The sequence below is a fragment of the Copadichromis virginalis genome, linkage group LG3 (genome assembly GCF_057382275.1).
Source record: "Copadichromis virginalis isolate Kocher_CV1m ecotype Utaka linkage group LG3, C_Virginalis_male_GT1.1, whole genome shotgun sequence".
NCBI classification, from domain to species: Eukaryota; Metazoa; Chordata; class Actinopteri; order Cichliformes; family Cichlidae; genus Copadichromis; species Copadichromis virginalis.
In genome coordinates, this window is record NC_140620.1 from 30,722,157 (window position 1) to 30,741,380 (window position 19,224).

Consider the following 19,224-nt stretch of genomic DNA (forward strand, 5'->3'; position numbering starts at 1 on the left):
TGGAATGTCGTTCGGACTGGAGAAGTGTAGTCGGATGGTAACAAAGAGAGGGAAGGTAGTCAGAACTGAGGGGATATCCAGAAATCCTACCAGTGGCTGGACAAAGCTGGACTGAAAGACAGCACAGAGGCACTAATCATGGCAGCACAAGAACAAGCTCTGAGTACAAGAGCCATAGAGGCTGGGGTCTATCACACCAGGCAAGACCCCAGGTGCAGGCTGTGTAAAGGTGCCCCAGAGACAATCCAGCACATAACAGCATGAGCTTGAAGGATAAACCGCCCGCAGGGGCGTGCTGGGTGTTTTTTATATATATATATATGTATTTGTCTGTTTGTTTTGGTTGTTTTTTTATTTTTTGCCCTTTATCACCGTTCCTCTTCCCCGCTGTTTTTCTTTCCCTACCTCTCTTTCTTTCTCCTTCTTTCCCCCAGTCATGCCTGTCCCGTGTGTAGCAAGTGAAAATAAAATAAACAATAAAAACAAAGGTGAATCAAATAGACCAATACAGCAAGGCCGGGATGGTCCATTTGGTAAAGTTAAGAATAAAAAACAAAAATTAAAATGAAAAGAAACCTCCAATTTCAGATATTTGAGGTTATTCTGAAAATAATGATACCAAACAAGGCAAGAAAAACTGTTTTAAAGGTGAAATATAGAGGTAAAATCAAAAGTAGTCAAAAACAGTCATTTATACCCTGGACCCCAGAGGGGTAAAGCATGTTAGCTACCACTCACCGCTTGTTTGCAGGCTTTATTAAATGGAAAACTTCCACAATACATCCAAATGTAAGATATTTGTTTAATAGATTATCAGTTTCAAAATACATAAAAACATTTAACCTGTATGCATAAACTATTCAGTCTGACAACTGCGAGGTTTAAATCAATAGGGAATATTTATAGATATATACACAATTGGGGGAAAAACTGACTAAGCTTATATGTATGGAGAGCACATAAGTGCAAAGGCAGGAAAATAAAACTGAGAGGAAGAAATACAATATTATGCAACTTTTAGGTGTCACTCGGTCATCTTCACTGGCGTGATGATCAGTGGTAAATCGTTCCTTCCTGACTTGTTGGTGCAGGGGCTGAAGAAAGGGTAGAGGGTCTCATTGAAAATGTCATTAAAAGTATAGATGTGCATCTTAGCATCAACATTGTAGAAAGACACCTGCAAAGAAGAGAAACACACCTAAAGTAAAATTACATAAACAAGACAATAGTGAAAATATCTATATTTATAATATTTATCTATATGTAGCTAAATAAGTTTAAATTAAAGGGGGACTCAATTTGCCCATTCTTTATGAGACAGGTAAATTCCAATCATGTACACCTGCGCACCTGTCCATTTTCAAAGTCCACAAATATCCCGATCTTATGAAGTACAAGGTTCACTGGGACATCTGTGTAGGGTTGAGAACGAAAGCCAAACTTATTCCTGTGGGGAGAAATGACAAAGGGAAAGGAAATTAAAGATGAAAAATTTCTTCTAACATCAGTAGGTCTGATTTCATTTTAATCTGCATTATTGCAAAAGCATGGCATTTTCATGCATTTTTAAGGAACTTAAAAAAGTAAGACAACTATCAGGTAAAAGGGAAAAATTAAACAACTGAAAACATTCTTTGTGGGGGATTGCTAAAAAGACCAGCTTTTAAATCCAACATTTACATGTCATTGCTTTATTTTTACATTCAGCAAATGCTGGGAAACAGCATCAATCTGGAGTGTTTCTGTCCTTTTCATTAATACAAGTACAATGTTATGTCTCACAGTTCTGTTTGGTCTTCATCCTCTGCTAATTGAATTTTCTGTCTCATTATTGGCTAAATGTGAATGTATGCAAAGACGACACAAGAGTTCCCGTAGCTCTTCTGGGAGCTAGAGTCAACTAGAAAATGTCTTCTTGAGTGAGTCCTCTATGAAGAGGAGCCTTTCCTTGTTGTCAGTGGTCGCGGCTGCTACAGAGTGCTGGCAGCCTCATTTCCCTCGGCCTTAAAACTGCAAGGCGGCCATGCTGCAACGCCAAAACACTGATGGTAAAATCACAGTGATCCCACCCACCATCAATGCGTCGGTTGCCCCCGGGAAAATCGTGGGGGTCACGGGAGATCCCGTCGGAACTATCGTCTGGATACCAAAGCTCCTAATAGCCAGGAGAATGTGATCCATTTCTTCAGTGAGTGAGCGGTAATCCTGCTAGGCCAGAGACAGGGAGTTGGCGAGGCCAGCTTGCACTGGAGCCAGCAACTGTTGGAGGAATATGTAAGTGAAGATGAATCCGTCATCATCCATTCCTAGCAAGGATAGCATACTTTCCATGAGCTTGAGAGGCCATCATCCAGGCCAGAGAGAGAGAGAGGAGTTTCTCAGCCCACTCTTCAACAGAGAGGGGGTAGCGAATGAGTGGTGTCATTCCCTTGGGTGGGGGGGATCCCGGAGGAAGGTCATCACATGACCCTCAGCAGATCGAGTAAGGCCACCACATGATGGTATTTCGTTTCGTTGGCTGAAACAGCCAAAAAAAAGAAAACTCAGCTTCAACGTGCACAAACCATGAAGGAGGTGGTGAAGCCAAAAATCCGGCAGCTTAAAAGCCACAGCAAAAGTTGAAACATCCAGCTCAGCTATCACTTCCAAAATAAGTGAAGACAGAAAACCAAACAGCCATGGTGTTTGTAGGGTTACTGAAGTAGGGTTAACATGGTGGCTAGCTACACTGCTATCGTTAGCATATATAAACACTGTGAAGCTGGACGCCGAACGCTAACTTTTTTCCACTTGATAAAAGTTAACGTGAGGGTTCCCGAAGGTTCGGGACAAATGCAATCGCATGGCAAGATGCTGTAAACAGACCAAACTTTAGTCAGGAGAACAACTGAGATAATCCATCTACAGTACGAGGTTAGTCACTGCTGCATGGGCTGGTGTAGCCCAGTGGAATTGAGGTTCCACAGTTCTTCTTTTTCCTGTTCTGTCTAATCTATTTTTATAATTCTATATTTTATAATTCACTATAGTTTATTTGCTCTTCTTTGCCAAACCTATTCTCTATTGTCTCAAATCTGTCTATCAAATTTATTTTGCCATCCTTTCACCTTATTGGCTTAAACCATACATTCTTGCATGTGATTGGTTAGGAGAAGTAGATCCTGCCTCCTCATGCTTACTGAAGGACATTCCAAGTGCAGTGTAGATGAGGCTACAGTGAAAGGCTAAAACAAACAATCCCTGATTAATGAGGAAAAATACTTTCTGTAGTGGAAAAAAATAACAGCCTGTAACCAGTATTTGGTTCAGGAGGAGCAGAACGGAATCACCTAGAAAACCGGAGGTTGTTTATACGGAAATTATAGTACTTCCGACCGTCTTGATGAGTGTTGTAAAAGTTAGCATTGCTAGCTGATGTAGCGAGCATGGTGCCTTCTTCCCAAGTCTATCGGTGTGTGGGTAAGTTGGGTAGGCACTGATGAAGTTTTCAAAACAGTGTTTGGAGGATTAATATTAAATAATATTAATAAAAATTATTAATAAAAATTTGTTTTATGTCCAAGTTAACCATGTGATAGTCCTGCCTAAGCCAATGCTCTTTATTCCACTTTTATTCCTCTTTATTTGCATGCAAATGTTACTGCTGCTGCTGCAGGCAATGTGTAAAATGTGATTGAAGTCCCGTAGCTGGATATGGAGTATTACACAAATATTCTCCCCTGGCTTCTTCCCACAGTCCAAAGACATGCAGTTAGTGGGGATAGGTTAATTGATCAATTTAAATTACCCGTAGGCGTGAATGTGGGTGTCTGTCTCTGTGTGTTAGCCCTGCAACAAACTGGCGACCTGTCCAGGGTGTCCCCCGCCTCTCGCCCTATGACAGCTGGGATAGGCTCCAGCGCCTATCCCATATAAAAATATGGTTTTGTACATGGAAAATTTGTTTAGAAATAAATGCTGATTAAAACTATATTGTAAGGTGAGTACAAGTCAGAAAAACTTGATAACTTTCTAGTTAAAGATAATGAGACTCCATAAAAAATAATTGAGACTTAATCAGTTCTTTCATTTCCAAAAAGAAAAGTCCACTGTTATGTGTTTTTCAGTGCTATACTATTTTATTAGTTCAATGGTTTATTTTCATTTTGTATAAGGATTGAAATGATGCAATGTCCATATGGTTAACATACTTGAATACACAAATATGTGTGTGAGCTCAATTCCAAAGCTGTATGTAATAAAGGTTTTTATTGTCATGCAGACTGGGTTTTTTTCCCCCTTCCATCCCATTTGTGGTTGTTCATGGATTTCAGATGTTGGAACTCTCCTCTGAGAGGAGATGTCGAACCATCCCAGGCCCTAGAATTTGTCTGCCGCAATGATCGTCCTTAGTTGATTTGAAGATTCGCGGTTTGGTAGAACACGCCCAGACCACATAACAGTGCTGACAGTAGAAAAAGACCTGAGGGTGCACCCACTAAATCTTCTTTTCTGATTTTTTTTCCTCATCTTCTTCTCCAAGAAAAAGCGAGCTTGACTTGACTTATTCTTCTGACTCTTGACTTGAGACTTTGTATCACTGACACCCATGTGGAGACTCAGAGACCCTTAACAGTAATTTTATGACTGAGATTGTTTAGGTTATAAATTGTTTTGCCAGCTATAGTTGTGTCTATGTTGCAGTGCTATCATTTGTGGGATAATACAGCGTTCTCCTCAACTCACCTGCCTCCTGTAAACCATTCTCCCTTTAACACTACCTCACAAACCTAGAACTGGTCCACCAGAGGGTACATAGAAGCTCTGGTTAAACTGGGCTATAGTTACATTGTAAGGTTTTCAAACTGAGCTTTAAAATGAACAGTGATAATAAAAACTGAGAGAGGCTAACAGTGATCACTGGCTGTTTTTAGGGGGCTGTTCAGATTAAATAGAACAAGATACAAAGCATTAAAACATGTTAAAAACACAACAGCCTTAATAAACGCAAAGTAGTTTGGACCCAGAAGCAGGATTCATCAGGTCATCATTTAAAGATTGGATATACCACCTACTGTGAATGTTTTAATGGAGTACAGTTGTTATTATTGTCACGTGTCACAGCCAGTTTATGACCGTTAAAATAAATAAAATTCATATAAGAAATAAAATTGCCTTGTGTAAACTGTATATGGTGTTAAATAGGTCTATACTACAGTACTGCGCTGGACAATATGTTGCGGTCATAATTAAATGGAAGTGACTAAGTGACGATTTATCCACAAATACTGTTTAGCTTCTCTCAGACCTATATTGAAACTAAAAATATATATACAGACTGCAAATGGAGACCATTCACCTTCAAAGTGGAAGTTGTACCATATGAAACATGTTGACTGTAGCTCTGAGGTACAACTTTTACTTTGAAGGTGAACCTTCTCCCTTTCCAGTTTGTGTCACACCATAATGTTGTATTACCACAAGTAGTTAACCACATACTTGCAGAAACACATGAAAATCTGCAAGCAATTGTGGCAATCTTCTAGCAACCAAAGTGACAACAAGCAGCATGCTTCTGGGAACCACCGCCAACCATTTGGGAAATAAGCATTTTTCCTTCAGCTACAACGGCCAATAATTTGGAGAACTCTTCAACAATGTGTTTAACTCACTTGTCTCTTAAACTGAGGAACCAGAATCCATTGTCTGGGGTGTATTCAATCTTCCCCTTCCTGCTGACGGAATACTTGACCACACCCAGGTCCCAGTCAGTCTTCCCTGTCACGTCCACCTTTTCAAACCAAACAAACCACAATCCTTCACTCAAATAGTGAAACGCATGTAAGTCTGAAGAAGCCAAGATGTTTGGCCAACATTTGTTTATTTAGCACACAATTGTATCTTGTAATGAAAGCAGTATGGAATCAAGTTTAATCAACAATAAAGAACTGAATTATAATATATGAGCAATGATTTTCAAGACTTTTGACTCTTGGAAAGGGCAAACCCTCATACCTCCCAATAATGTTTTCCAGAAGAGATTGGCTCCCTCCCTATAACACAGACAACTTTTTCAAACCTCTCTGGGTTGTCTGGCACCAGTTGGTGTCGATCTCCACACCTCACCTGCAGAAATATACAATTTATAATTACAGCTCATTTCATGGAGATTTTACATCTTCTTTTTCTACTGTTCTCTATTTATGCTAAAAGAGAGGCTCCGACACAAGAGGACACAGGAAGTCATTTCAGCATGATTGTAATGGTCTAGTAACTGAACAGGAGCCTCACACTTTTCAGGTCTGATGACAGCACCAGTCTTGGATGGGCGGTACTGGAGTCCAGAGTTACATCCACTGTGTTGAAAGAAGATGTAAAGAACTTCATTTTCTGTTGGTAATTCTGCTTTCATTAATTTTAGCTTGGATGAATGTCACTTACGTGCATATTCGTGTATTCCCTTTATCCCTGCAGACAAACAAAATTATATAATTAACAAAATACAGTGCTGCTGTTAAAACTCACCAGATACATTTGGATCTTAATTATCAACAAGGTTAAAGTGGATGAAGTTGTATACAGTATAACCGTTAAAAGAGCACTTGTTAAGGTGGAGAGGACATGTACACTCACTGGGCTGTGATCGAGAAGGACTGGGATCCAGTGTTTGTGCAGGAAAACCTGAACAGAAACAAGACAACAGGTGTAAGGAGCTAACATGAACCTTACTGTTTGGTCTGGTAATCCAGCAGAAATAGAAGTAACAGCTAATACAAACCTGCACCACCGGGGGGGGGGTATTTCATTGCTTAATGATTGTATCTGTAGTACTGTCTGGCTTGAACACTTAAAAATACTTAAAAAAATTCCTCTAGTGGCAATTTATAGCCTGCTCCAGAAAGACAGTCATTGATAGTTTAATGGTTTCTCCCAAGAACTTTATGGTGTGTGAATATATTTTATAATTCATCCATCTGAAAACTTATAAGGCTTAGAGTTGAGGGCATACTCTTGAGAGGGCTGCTAGGCCTAAACTTCTGTGTTGATGAGGAATTATTGGACAAATAACAGGTTTATTGTGTTTATTGACTAGACATGCAAAGCACAGTGCATGGGCACCCATTGGGGCATGCTCATGCCACAGTGTAATGTGCATTTGTGCAATGAAGAGACAGGGAATCACAGGAAGTAGTGACATATAGTACACAAGAAGACCATGAATAGCCAATAAAAAACAATTGCATAGTACATGCAAATTAGTGAAAAAGCTCAATACAGGTTTTGGAGCCATTTGCTGAATCTCCACGCTGCTTTCTACGTGAAAGATCTCTTAAAGTAGAGTTTTTTTTCACTTGCGTGTTTTTAATAAGATTATCTGACTGATTATCTTCTAGCTGGTGCCTTTTGGGTCATCACAGCGGATCATCTGCCACCACCTCACCCTACCCCTAGCATTCTCTTCTATTATACTCACACTAACCAACTTCACTACATCCATGAATCTTCTCTTAGGGGATATTCTTCCTCAGCTTCATCTTCAATATCCTTTATTCAGTAAACCCACCATCCACCCACCTCCTCTTCAAATGTGCAAACTATCTCAGCCTTGCCTCTCTGGGCTTGTCTAGATCCTAGATTGTAGATTGCACTTAATCTACTCATTTTTAATTCTGTTCTTGCCCAATAAAAATCTTAACATCTTCAATTACCCCTGACACTTGTCTTCACCCACTTCACCCTACCTGCACTCTCTTCCACACCTCTCTTGTCCAATGTCTGTTGAATATACCCCGATGTGTGGTATGGGTCATAAAAAGTTTGTGTCTGCATTTTGGTGATCAGAATTATAGTATTCTATTGTTCTCCTACTTAGCACTAATTAACATATGGGTATCTGTGCATTACACTGGTACAGTTTATGGATGCAGCTTATTACCCAGACCAGCATTAGCTGAGTATTTAGCATTTCACTTGCAGCTACAGAAAAACACAAAAGCATCAGCCAAGAAATTTATTTAAAGTTTCTTTTTTATATAACAGCCAGACTCTGTTATCTATCGCCTAAATGTGTTTTGAGAGTTGTTGGGTTTTTTTGCTCCGTATGTTGAGTCTGAACTAATTAAAAATTCCCTGTTCTCGCAGATTTTGTGTCTTCTTTGTATATTATATGTGTAAACCAGCTGAATGCTTTTCATTACACTGACCTTTTTCTGTGATATTCTTCAGCTCTTTGGCAAACTTCTCCACCTGAGCTAATGTAGACATGTAAATGGACTCTGTCCCCAGGTCAGAATTCACCGACACTTTGTACCAGTCTTTGGTAGGTGGAGGGCTGGACAGAATTGGGAACGTCTAGGGAGCAGGTGGAAAGAAATGTTAGAAATTTTTTCCTGTTGGTATTTACCAAAATGCCAACTCTTCCTACAGGATCAGGAGTTGAGCATCAAAGCTTATCAGACATTAAGTCACCGTCACGTTGCCAAGCAACCACCTAATAATAGACTAAAATGTTCCTTACACAACAAACGGGCACTTATGTGCTCTTATAAAAGCTTACAAAAGCTTTGTGTCACTCATTTGATGTCAGTGACATATAATTTGGCAAATATTGAATATAATCATTTTTGAAATCTCCAATCTGTGAAGTGTACATTACATCTCTTTTCACCCTAACTTATCAAGTCAAGTTTACTTTATTTAGAAACTATATGAGTAGTTTAATGTTTGCTTCAGTAAAAGTATAAATATACTTAAGGTAATAGGATTTCAATCCACGTGAATTTGACCTTAAACAGATTGTTGTCACATGCATGTTATGTATATGTATAGGTAAACCAAAAGCCATACAAGTATACACCCATATAGTATATCTTTTACTATATTCTAGATAAACAAATCATGCATATTAATTTTTCATTATATACTTAATGGGCCTGGCCAGTGTCTGACCAATGAGTGCATTAGTATGCCTTAATGATACATGCAAATGCATTTTGATGTATAAGAACATTTTGTCAGTTCTGTGGTTATCTGCTATTTATTTGTATAAATAACATTTACCACCTCTACTTTTTTACTTTCCTCAGTCTGATTCAGTATGTCAGTTTGCCAACAGCACAAAACAAATAGTATTGGAACATGGGCGTGTACTAGCATCTTCACATTCATCCTTAAATTCTCACTTTCACACAGTATAAATGATCATCTGATTGGGCAAGCTTGGAAAGCTCGCTTTGTCTCTTCTTTAGTTGTTCGATCTCCTGTTCCAGCTGCCTTGTCATGGATTCAGCATGGCGCTGTGCCACCTTCCGGCTGATCTCCATCGCCTCCACCAGCTCTGCCTGGGAACGTTCAATGAAACAAACCAAACTCGAGAATAGAGAAACGCTGCCCGCCGTCTCTCGGTCCACTGCCAGCTGGAAAGTTAGACAGAGTGATATGAGATACATGATTGTTTAATTTGTTTTGGTTTAAAATATATATTAATCTCCCCTGTAAATAAAAATTCTCACATCACATGGAAATATGCAGCATCTGTGAATTGCAGCTCAGATTTCAAATGTAAGGAACCTAAATTTTGCTACAACTAAAAATCTAAGAACATGTGCAAAATGTCTAGAAATCCTAAAATGCAAGGTAAAAAGTTAGAAACATAAAATCTTTACCAAAGTTTGAATAATGTAATTAAAACTTGAGAGTGTTTCATAAATGATTTTGTTGTTTAGAAAAACATAATGTTGGAAAAATATATATATATTTTTAACTTAAAATGTAATATGTGGATTTGGTAATCAGATATAAATTGTAGATCAGGGAAATACACCTGCACTTTTATGTAAAATTGGCTATAGATATTGTTTAATAAGCTCCCAACATGTAGAAATACATAATTTAAGTTTGAAAAATTCAATTCAATTTTATTTATACAACAACAGTCGCCTCAAGGTGCATTATATTGTAAGGTATTGTTAGGGTCCCTGGGTCGTTGACCCAGTGTTTTGTGTTTTTGGTTCTTTGATTTTGTTATTTCATTATATTCTAGCTTTGCTTTATGGGTTTTAGGATCATTCTTAGTTTAGGTTCTCTGGGTGGGGTTGGTTAGAGCTTTAGTGTTCTGGTTTTCTGTCTGTGTTCCTTAGTTGCTGTCTCCCCTGTCTGCTGTATCCCCACATCCAGTCAGTGTCTGTGTCTGTCCTGGTCCCACGTCTCTGTTCCCTCTGTTGTAGTGCTTGCATGTGAGTCTGTGTCTTTTGTTCAGTCTGTGTTTTGGGTTTCCTGTTTTACTTTGAAAGTCCATGTCTCATGTTAATGTGTTTGGTTTTGCTTCTCCTTTGTCTTGTTAGGCCTGATTTGCCCCAGCTGTGTTTCCCTCCTGTTGCCCATTCCCTGATTGCTCCCTCTATGTATTTAAGCCCTGTGTTTCAGTTTGTCAGTGTCGCTATCTACCGTTTATTTTGCTGTGTGTTTTGTCAGTCCACCGGTGTTAGTTTATTTGATTTTTTCCCAGTTATGTTATGTTTGAGTTCAGCATTAAAGCTGTTTTGGTTTAAGTTTGTCTCTGGAGTCTGCACCTTGGGTCCTATTCCTGTCCGCACACAGCCGTCACACAACAGGTATACCCTACAATATTACACAGAAAAACCCCAATAATTATATGACCCCCTATGAGCAAGCACTTTGGCAACAGTGGGAAGGAAAAACTCCCTTTTAACAGGATGAAACCTCTGGCAGAACCAGGGTCAGGGAAGGGCAGCCATCAGGTGCGAACATAAAAAGGGAAATTGAAATAGAAATTGTTTAACACCGCGGTCCCCAATCCCCAGGCCACGACCAGTACTGGTCCATGAGTCATTTGGTACGGGCCGCGGGAGTTGAGGCTGTGAAATTTATGGTATTCAGGGTTTTTATCATTAACTCGGTTTCCCTGGGTCTTTTCCCATGTTGTAGTTGTGAGTCTTATATTGAAAGAAATGTTACCATAGTGACCAGAGAGCATTAAGGGGCAGAAAGGAGGATGTTTACTCTCAATGTTGTTGGCGCATTTCAGGAGGACGCTGCTAATAAAGTTACACAAATACACACTGAATTCGCTAAATAGCACAGTTTTTGTCTTGGTCGTATAATTTTATTTTTTTGCATTGATCCATGACACCTTAAAGGCCGGTCCGTGAAAATATTGTGTGACGTTAAACCAGTGCAAAAAAGGTTGGGGACTGCTGGTTTAACAAAAACCTTGAAGTGATATGAGGATTTACAGGTTTTACCATGCACCTGTGGTCTTACACAAGAATGTGTTTGTGTTTTACCTCCAGCTCTGTCACTGACATATTTATCTCTTCGATCTTGTTGATTCTCTCGATAATCATGTCCTGGATTGTCCGCTCTGACACAGTCAGCAGTGTCTAAAATACACAAACATTCATGTTACACAGTACTGACTTCACTTGACCTTCAGCCTATTGGTGTTCTGAAACAGACGTGGGGAACAAGGGTGGATCTGTTTGTGATAATGTATGTCAGACAGTAGTCAATGAGCATATCTTACAAAATACCTCCTTCTGGAAACAAATAATCACTACATAACTTCATATTATATGCAGCATGACCTGAAACCAAATGTTTAAAAATGATATATTGAATAGAAACAGTGTAGAGCAAGGGTAAGCAACTCCAGGCCTCGAGGGCCGGTGTCCTGCAGGTTTTAGATCTCACCCTGGTTCAACACACATGAATCAAATGATTAGTTCATTACCAGGCCTCTAGAGAACTTCAAGACATGTTGAGGAGGTAATTTAACCAATTAAATTAGATGTGTTGGATCAAGGACAGATCTAAAGCCTGCAGGACACTGAGGCCTGGAGTTGCCCACCCCTGCTGTCGAGGAACATAGATTCTATGTATTTGACTCATTTTCTGTTATCAAACTGCTCCACTGTCTAAGAATTTAGGCTCAGATGTTAAATCATTTTTAACAGATTTTTTTTAAAAATGGTCTAGTTCGTTCATGCCAGAACTTCATACTATCACATGTCAGTTATCACCTGCTTTTTAGCAATTCTTTGTTACTCCAATAAAAAACATTATTCTGTTTTTTTTTAACATGGAAACTTCCCTAACCTAATCCATCTGTCCTTTGTATCTATCTTTTTCTGTTTTAATTTTCAAACCTTGGTTTCCATCCATTCAGTTTCAACGGTCACTGTGTCATGGTCTGGATGATCCTCCATCTCGCATTCAGGACAAATGCACACCTGGTCACTCCTACAGAAAATCTGAAGCCCATTGCATATGATTTTTATTTGGTCTTCTTTAAGGACTTCATTCAACAGGTGCAGAAGGTGAACGTTTTACCAATATTGGCCTGTTGTGGATCTCACAAAGAGGGACATTGTGGCTCATCTCAGTCCCACTCAGCGTGTACCTCCTCCTCCGGGTATGTGGTCGGTGGGAAACCTTAGGACCTGCCACATAGGTTTCATTCAATGCATCACTGAAACTGTGGTTTGGCACTGAGGATGCTCGTGAGTCCTTGACTGGAGGAAAGGACGTTGAGATTGAGTCACTTTCCAAGCCTGAAGATGAAAAAAATATCAGGGATTTTCAGGTTAGTCAGTCGCTTTAGTGAAAAGTCAAATATCTATTTGGATACACAATGCTGACATTTTGTAGAGCCATTCATTGACCCTAGATCTTTGTTCAAGTACAGTTGTGGTCAGAGGTTTACATACACTCATCATGGGCATGAATCACATGTTAACATTCTGCTAATCATGATTTCTTTGAACTGCTGTTTTTTTCTGGGTGGAATAATTATTCAGCATTCATCTTTCGTAATCCACAAAAGGTGAAAGTACACATTCAATTTAATTAAATGTAATTCAATTCAATTCAGATTTATTCATACAGAGCCAATTCGGAACAACAGTCGCCTCAAGGTGCTTTATATTGTAAGGTAGTTACTGTTTGGCAACAGTGGGAAGGAAAAACTCCCTTGTAACAGGAAGAAACCTCTGTCAGTAGTCTTGTATAAGTTTGCTGTTGTGCAACATAATTATGACAGGACAGTCATTTACCAAGTACTCTGAATTGCCTACTCTGAAATCTGAGAACTCCTCCAGATTGTACTTGAGCTTTGAAAAGTACTCTATAAATTATTACAGACGGAAACACAGAAGTTTTCTTACTCCGAGAAAAGGTCTGGTGAGTCTTTCGCACAGGGTGACACAGCTTTTTCTTCAGTTCATCAAATAAATGGCTTGACGGGCTTCCATGACCTCCAGTTCCCTTTCTTCCACTCTTATTCTTTACTACTCCATTTTTCATAGATTTATACTGGTCAGTGATCTCTCGTAGTGTTCTGTTAATCTGGAGGTCTGGTCGCTTTTCAAAGCTCTTTTTACACAGAGGACACTTGAAAACCTGGAAGGAAAGATGGAAATAAGATATAAGTAAAGATGGAAACAATAGAAACAAAAAGGACATCAGCAGGAATGACGAAAATATGTTAAATAACTTCTCTGAACGTCAACAGAAAGTAAGGGAATGAAAAAGCTGAAAATGAAGGAAATCAAAAAAATAAGACCTTAGCTCCATTCCAGTATTTGGTGATGCATTGCATGCAGAAGCTATGTCCACATGGTGTGGATGCAGGGTTGGTGAATACATCAAGGCATATGGAGCACTGGAACTGTTCTTCACATAAAAAACTGTCATATAGAGACATCTTTCTGGAAGCAAAAGAGAGATGCAAACAATCTTTAGGAGAGTTTCAACATATGGATGATAACATTTGTGATTTTAAGCAACATAAACCACATAACTGATTTGGTTTATGTTGGTTTGGTTTATTTCAGTGACTAAGCAGTCACTGGAGAAGGTTACAGCTTCTCCAGTGTGATGATTTGGCAAATTTACTGCTGTATGCTCTCAATCGTATTGGTGGCATAAATAATAAAGGATGGGATAATGGTGCACCTTACATGGTATTTCATCTGGCTGTTCACACAAGTAAACTTGATGCACTTCGTCAAAGGTTTCACTTGTCTTTTACACAAAAGGTGTCCTTTGGCATTTGTACTCTGACAAACCACGTCAAGGCATGTCAGAGGAACAGATCTGTCACTCCCAGCTGTCACTTGTATTTCAACTTTGGAATAAAAAACTGCTGGATTATAGTAAAATCATAAAAGCTGATCAAATGTAGCTCCCGATCCTTTAATCCAATTTAACCGAGGTATTGCTTACAGTGTAGTGAAATAAAACCTTCACAGATTGTCATGTGCGTAAACAGAAAAACATCAATTCTGACGGAGTATACTGCCCCCTACTGGCTCAAGTATTTGTTATTCCCCAGCTTTAAGCTTTAATTCCTCTCTTCACTCAAAACATGTTAAACTAAAGCCTTCTAAATATCCAGCTGTCAAGTTTTTTTCTACATGTGTCACTTTCTGATTGAATATGTAATTGTGTGTGTGATACTTTTACTATCACACTTGACCTTTGAAACACTTTTGCTCATAATCAAGCTCATCATGTTATCTGAGGTGATAACCTTCCGTCTCAGGTAGCTGCTGGGAGGACTTCTCACTAACCACTGATAACAACTTCATTAAGACTTTCTTCAGAGAACAACTGAGGCTTCTGTAACGTAGCTTTTGTCCCGCAACTGTGCTCAGTCCCTGAAAACACAAAATTGTCTTATTGTGTCATATGCTCTGATCAGCGTGTCGGGTTGAATTTATCACTAGGTGATGCTAGTTGTACTTTGGGTGTTTGGTGTGTTTTAATGTGAGTGCTGTTTGACTTTTTTAAACAAGTGAAACCCAAGAGAGGAGCAAAGAGTCATGAAGCAGTTATCTAACAAGCTATTTATTTATTATGAGAATCAATGCATAGAAGTCATGTTTAAATTTAGTGTATCAAATGTCTAGCAACAAAATAACATGGTTAAGATGGTAAATGGCCTGTATTTATATAGCGCTTTACTAGTCCCTAAGGACCCCAAAGCGCTTTACATATCCAGCCATCCACCCATTCACACACACATTCACACACTGCTGATGGCAGCTACATTGTAGCCACAGCCACCCTGGGGCGCACTGACAGAGGCGAGGCTGCCGGACACTGGCGCCACCGGGCCCTCTGACCACCACCAGTAGGCAACGGGTGAAGTGTCTTGCCCAAGGACACAACGACCGAGACTGTCCAAGCCAGGGCTCGAACTGGTAACCTTCCAATTACAAGGCGAACTCCCTCACACATATCTCTCTTTGATGACTAAAATCTGAACAGTATGGTCAGAAGATTTCAGGAATGAAGTTGATCGAGATTTTGTTCAGAACCCACAGGTACAGGTTTATCTTTATACAGGTAACATTTGAGCAGACTCATGTTGGGCAACACATTTCACAAATACTTCTGAAAGTTGATTTTCACGGGAAGCCATGCATAATTCTGTCTCATGTGTAAACTTCTCATGCTAGCCTATCCTGTTTCAGAGTTTTATGGGGCTGGACAGTATTGTTATTGTTCTGCAGTTAAATCCCAGGATGGTTCATCTGTCTGTCCCACAGCTACTACATGCAGGTCAGGTATTTGTTTTGTGAGGGAGGGAAATACATGCACAAGTGTGAAATCCTGCAGGTTAAAGAGAGCTAGTTATTTGTCAAAAGAAACTAGTACCATTGTCAAATATTCGATTTTTTTGCTTGAGTCATCAACCATGAGTTGAATCGTGCTCAATTCATGAGCATTGAGATAATGATTTACTACTAGAAATTGTTATATGAGCAAGGAAAGATGCAGATTACAGGCTCCATTTAGGACAAAAATCAAAAGCTTAAAAAAAATCCTCTTAGCACGTTTCCTAGATAAACATATAACTAACTTTCCTAATTTTGGCATTAAAACATTTGTCAGGGGTTCTTATGGAAGAGGGAACAAAAGAGGAATTATATCCAAAATTAAAAAACAGTGTGTTCATCATCTTGGTTTGCAGCCAAGAGATGATTACAAAGCACAATTATCATGATTATGCTCAATCTTTAACTTCCATTAAGAAGGTCATACCCACAAAGCACAAAGTAGCTGAAGTAAACAACATTACAGCCATAATATGACTCAGCTAAAATTCTAAAATCCACAGAATAAACCACTAAAGTGCCCACAAATATGTGGAGCATGTTTGGTGTTCTGGTAGCTGCAAAACCATTGCAAAATGTTATCTCACTGCTTGAAAATTATCCTTGGAGATGGGATGGTTGGGGTTTGGAGATCTAAGAATTCTTCAACTTTTCTGTGGTTTATATGATCCAAATCCAAATCGAATTTATTTATAAACTACATTTAAAAACAGAAAGTTTGCCCAAAGTGCTGTACAGAAAAACAAAAACAAGACAAAAAACAAACGATAAGACCACTCACATTCAAACACGTACATAAAATAAAACAAAGACACATCAACATCAACTCACACCGGTCCAAAAAAGAAGTGTGTCCAAAAGAGACTTAAAAACTGCCTATTATTTACAGGCAATGCATTCCAAAGTTTGGGAACCACAATTGAAAAAGCTTCTTCTCCTCTAAGCTTCAGCCTAGTTTTTGGGACAACCAAAGGCAGCTGATCTGTGGGCCTGCGAGGGAAGTACATCAGAATAGTATGGAGAAGCAAGACCATTTAAGCATTTATAAGTCAACATTAGGACTTTGAAATTAATTCTATGATAAACAGGAAGCCAGTTAAAGGAGGGAATGAAAGGTGAGATATTTCCATGCCTGTGTGCCAGTTAAGAGACTGGCAGCAGCATTTTGTACAAGCTGAAGATGTGAGAGGGATGCTTGGCTGACTCCAGCATAAAGTGCATTGCAATAGTCAAGCCGAGTTGAGATAAGGCATGTATTATTTTCTCAAAGTCATGCCCTGACAAAATTGGCTTAAGCTTTGCCTTAATTGGAAAAAGCTTTTTTGCAACTCAGAACTGATTTGTTTACTAAATTTAAAATCCAAATCCATTATGGCTCCAAGATTCGTTACATGCTGTTTGATGAGTGACCCAAACTATTACATTTTACTCCTAAATCTCACTAATCAACATATGCCAGAAAAACAACAAGCACAGCCTCGTATTACAAGAAATACACAAAATAATAACTAAAGGAAAATGTGATACCTTAATGCAGGTAAGGTGGACAGCACAGAAATCCAGAGATGTCCCACCTTGGCCGCTCACACTCTCAATTATGAGGTGTCTCGGTGTGTGTACGTGCATAAGTAGTGTGTTCGAGAAAGTACAGCCACGCCCTCTCATAGTTCTCTGTAAATGTGGCAGGACTGGTTAAGATAGTGAAAAAAGAAAAACTAGGTCAGAGGACGTCAGATCTTATCACTGCATATGTTTATAGTAACACTCCTTTTATTAAGCATCAATGAAAATAGCCGCACATAGATCAGCCTGTGAGACTGTATCACATATCATAAGTATTATGAATTACTGATTATAAGTAAAGCAAATTTGTGATATAGGATTATTTTGAGATTTTGTGATATAGGGTGTGTTCTTTGTTTTTTGCCATTGTGTGTGATAGAACCGCTCTGAGCGTTAAATCTGGCCTTTATCAGATGTAAGGTCCTCATCTGGTGCACATCTGAGCTGTTCTCAGCATGCTTGCTATTTTAAGATCACTCCACAGAAATCATCTTGCAATGGCTGCTGGATCTCCTTGAGGGTGTCAAAATGGTGATCCTTTACCAGAGGTGTGATTATGTTTTGTATAACTCTTTTAAAATGGATTAAGATCTATAAACTTCAGCATAATTTTTAAGTGTTGCACATGACCAGTACATTTTCATATCATTTGGTTGTGCTAAAACACTACACTACAGCAGGCTGTTTAATCATCCTCTCCATTAAGAATATTTTGTTGTTGAGGTTTTTAAGGCAAGTAACTTCTAACCATGTCACATTAGCTTAATACTACTACTACTACCACCACCACCACCACCACCACCACCACCACCAACAACAACAACAACAACAACGACGATGATGATGATGATGATAACACATTTTTATATATAGGTGCCTTTCAAAACCTCAAGGTCACCTGAGATTAGTACAGCAATTTTAAAAAAAAATACACAACTAAATGAGAAACTAGTAAAATCAGATAACAAAAGCATAAAATATGTTCAAAATAAAAGGAGACTAAGGCCAGTTGTCCACTATTTTTGGTGTGTGACTATTATGGTGAGAATGTCGGATAAAGCAACTAAGGCACCAGTTACATTTTTTTGAGTAAACTTATAAAACTCCTAGTGAGGGAGGCTGTCATTTACTTTTCCATTGAATTACGAAATTAATGCAAACTTCAGAGAAACCTCTATGCAGTTCATCATATCACTGTTTTTATGTAATATTTGTAATATTTTGACATTAACAACAACTTCACTGTGCACAGCTCTGGCTGGTCAAGACTCTGTGCTGGAATAAGAATAAAATTAGATCTTATTCTCTCATCCGTCTCTCTGTAGGAGTTATTGCTGTTGAGGAGCCAACTGTGGATGCCTTTCAACTGCTCTGCATGTGCTTTTTGATTCTAGTAATCATTTGTTTGTTTCCAGTTCCTGCATCTGAATCAGTAACATTTCACAAGCTTGTCATTCCTTTCTGCCGAGAAACAATTACACCGAGAGAAAGATAAGTACACTCTGACAGTGTGCACCCAAATAAGATGTTGCGAAACAGTAGTTTTAACCTTCATAACCAATTCCCAGAAAAACAAAACAAACAAGTTTAAATTCAAAACGCAAAGAAAATGTGTCTTCGTAGCATAATGGTTTGTACATTTTCCTTAAAAGAGGAGGAGCCCTACATTGTTCCCGGGAGGAGGTACAAATCGCTTTTTCAGAACTAAACATGCTGAGGCAAAGGTTAAACATTCCATTATATTTATACAGTACCAAATCACAAGAACAGCTTTCTCAAGGTGCTTTACACTTTAAGGTAAAGTTCCTACACTAATATGTAAAATACTCTCTATTTTAAATTGACAAGTACAGCAAACAATTGACTGAGTCTTCTGTGTGAGAACCACAAAGAAAGACTTAGCAGTGTCAGCCAAGTCACTGAAACTACAGTCCCGTTTAATTCTCTTTTAATTATTTTTTCAGAAAGACTGTTTTTATCAATTCATTTCATTTAAAATTAATTATCATAAAATGATTAGCCTTCTGATACTTTACATGGA

At 38.8% G+C, this 19,224-nt stretch overlaps 1 protein-coding gene across 2 annotated transcripts; it reads right to left on the reverse strand.

Annotated features, from left to right (window-relative positions):
- Window positions 1–741: 741 nt before the first annotated feature.
- On the reverse strand, window positions 742–17,227 carry LOC146714056 (E3 ubiquitin-protein ligase TRIM21-like). 2 transcript variants are annotated; one of them, XM_085450655.1, is made up of 15 exons: window positions 17,148–17,227; window positions 13,562–13,706; window positions 13,164–13,398; window positions 12,331–12,551; window positions 12,147–12,251; window positions 11,286–11,381; window positions 9,162–9,395; window positions 8,184–8,331; window positions 6,613–6,660; window positions 6,421–6,447; window positions 6,271–6,335; window positions 5,995–6,105; window positions 5,652–5,770; window positions 1,351–1,447; window positions 742–1,177 (listed from the first exon to the last, which is right to left on the reverse strand). In XM_085450655.1, exons 2-15 carry the CDS (start codon window positions 13,700–13,702, stop codon window positions 1,025–1,027), a joined length of 1,800 nt encoding a protein of 599 aa, XP_085306781.1. In that variant the 5' UTR covers window positions 13,703–13,706; window positions 17,148–17,227; the 3' UTR covers window positions 742–1,024. The 2 variants fall into 2 exon arrangements, with proteins under 2 accessions (XP_085306781.1, XP_085306780.1); XM_085450654.1 differs by having other exon boundaries at window positions 13,562–13,702; window positions 17,148–17,211.
- Window positions 17,228–19,224: the final 1,997 nt, after the last annotated feature.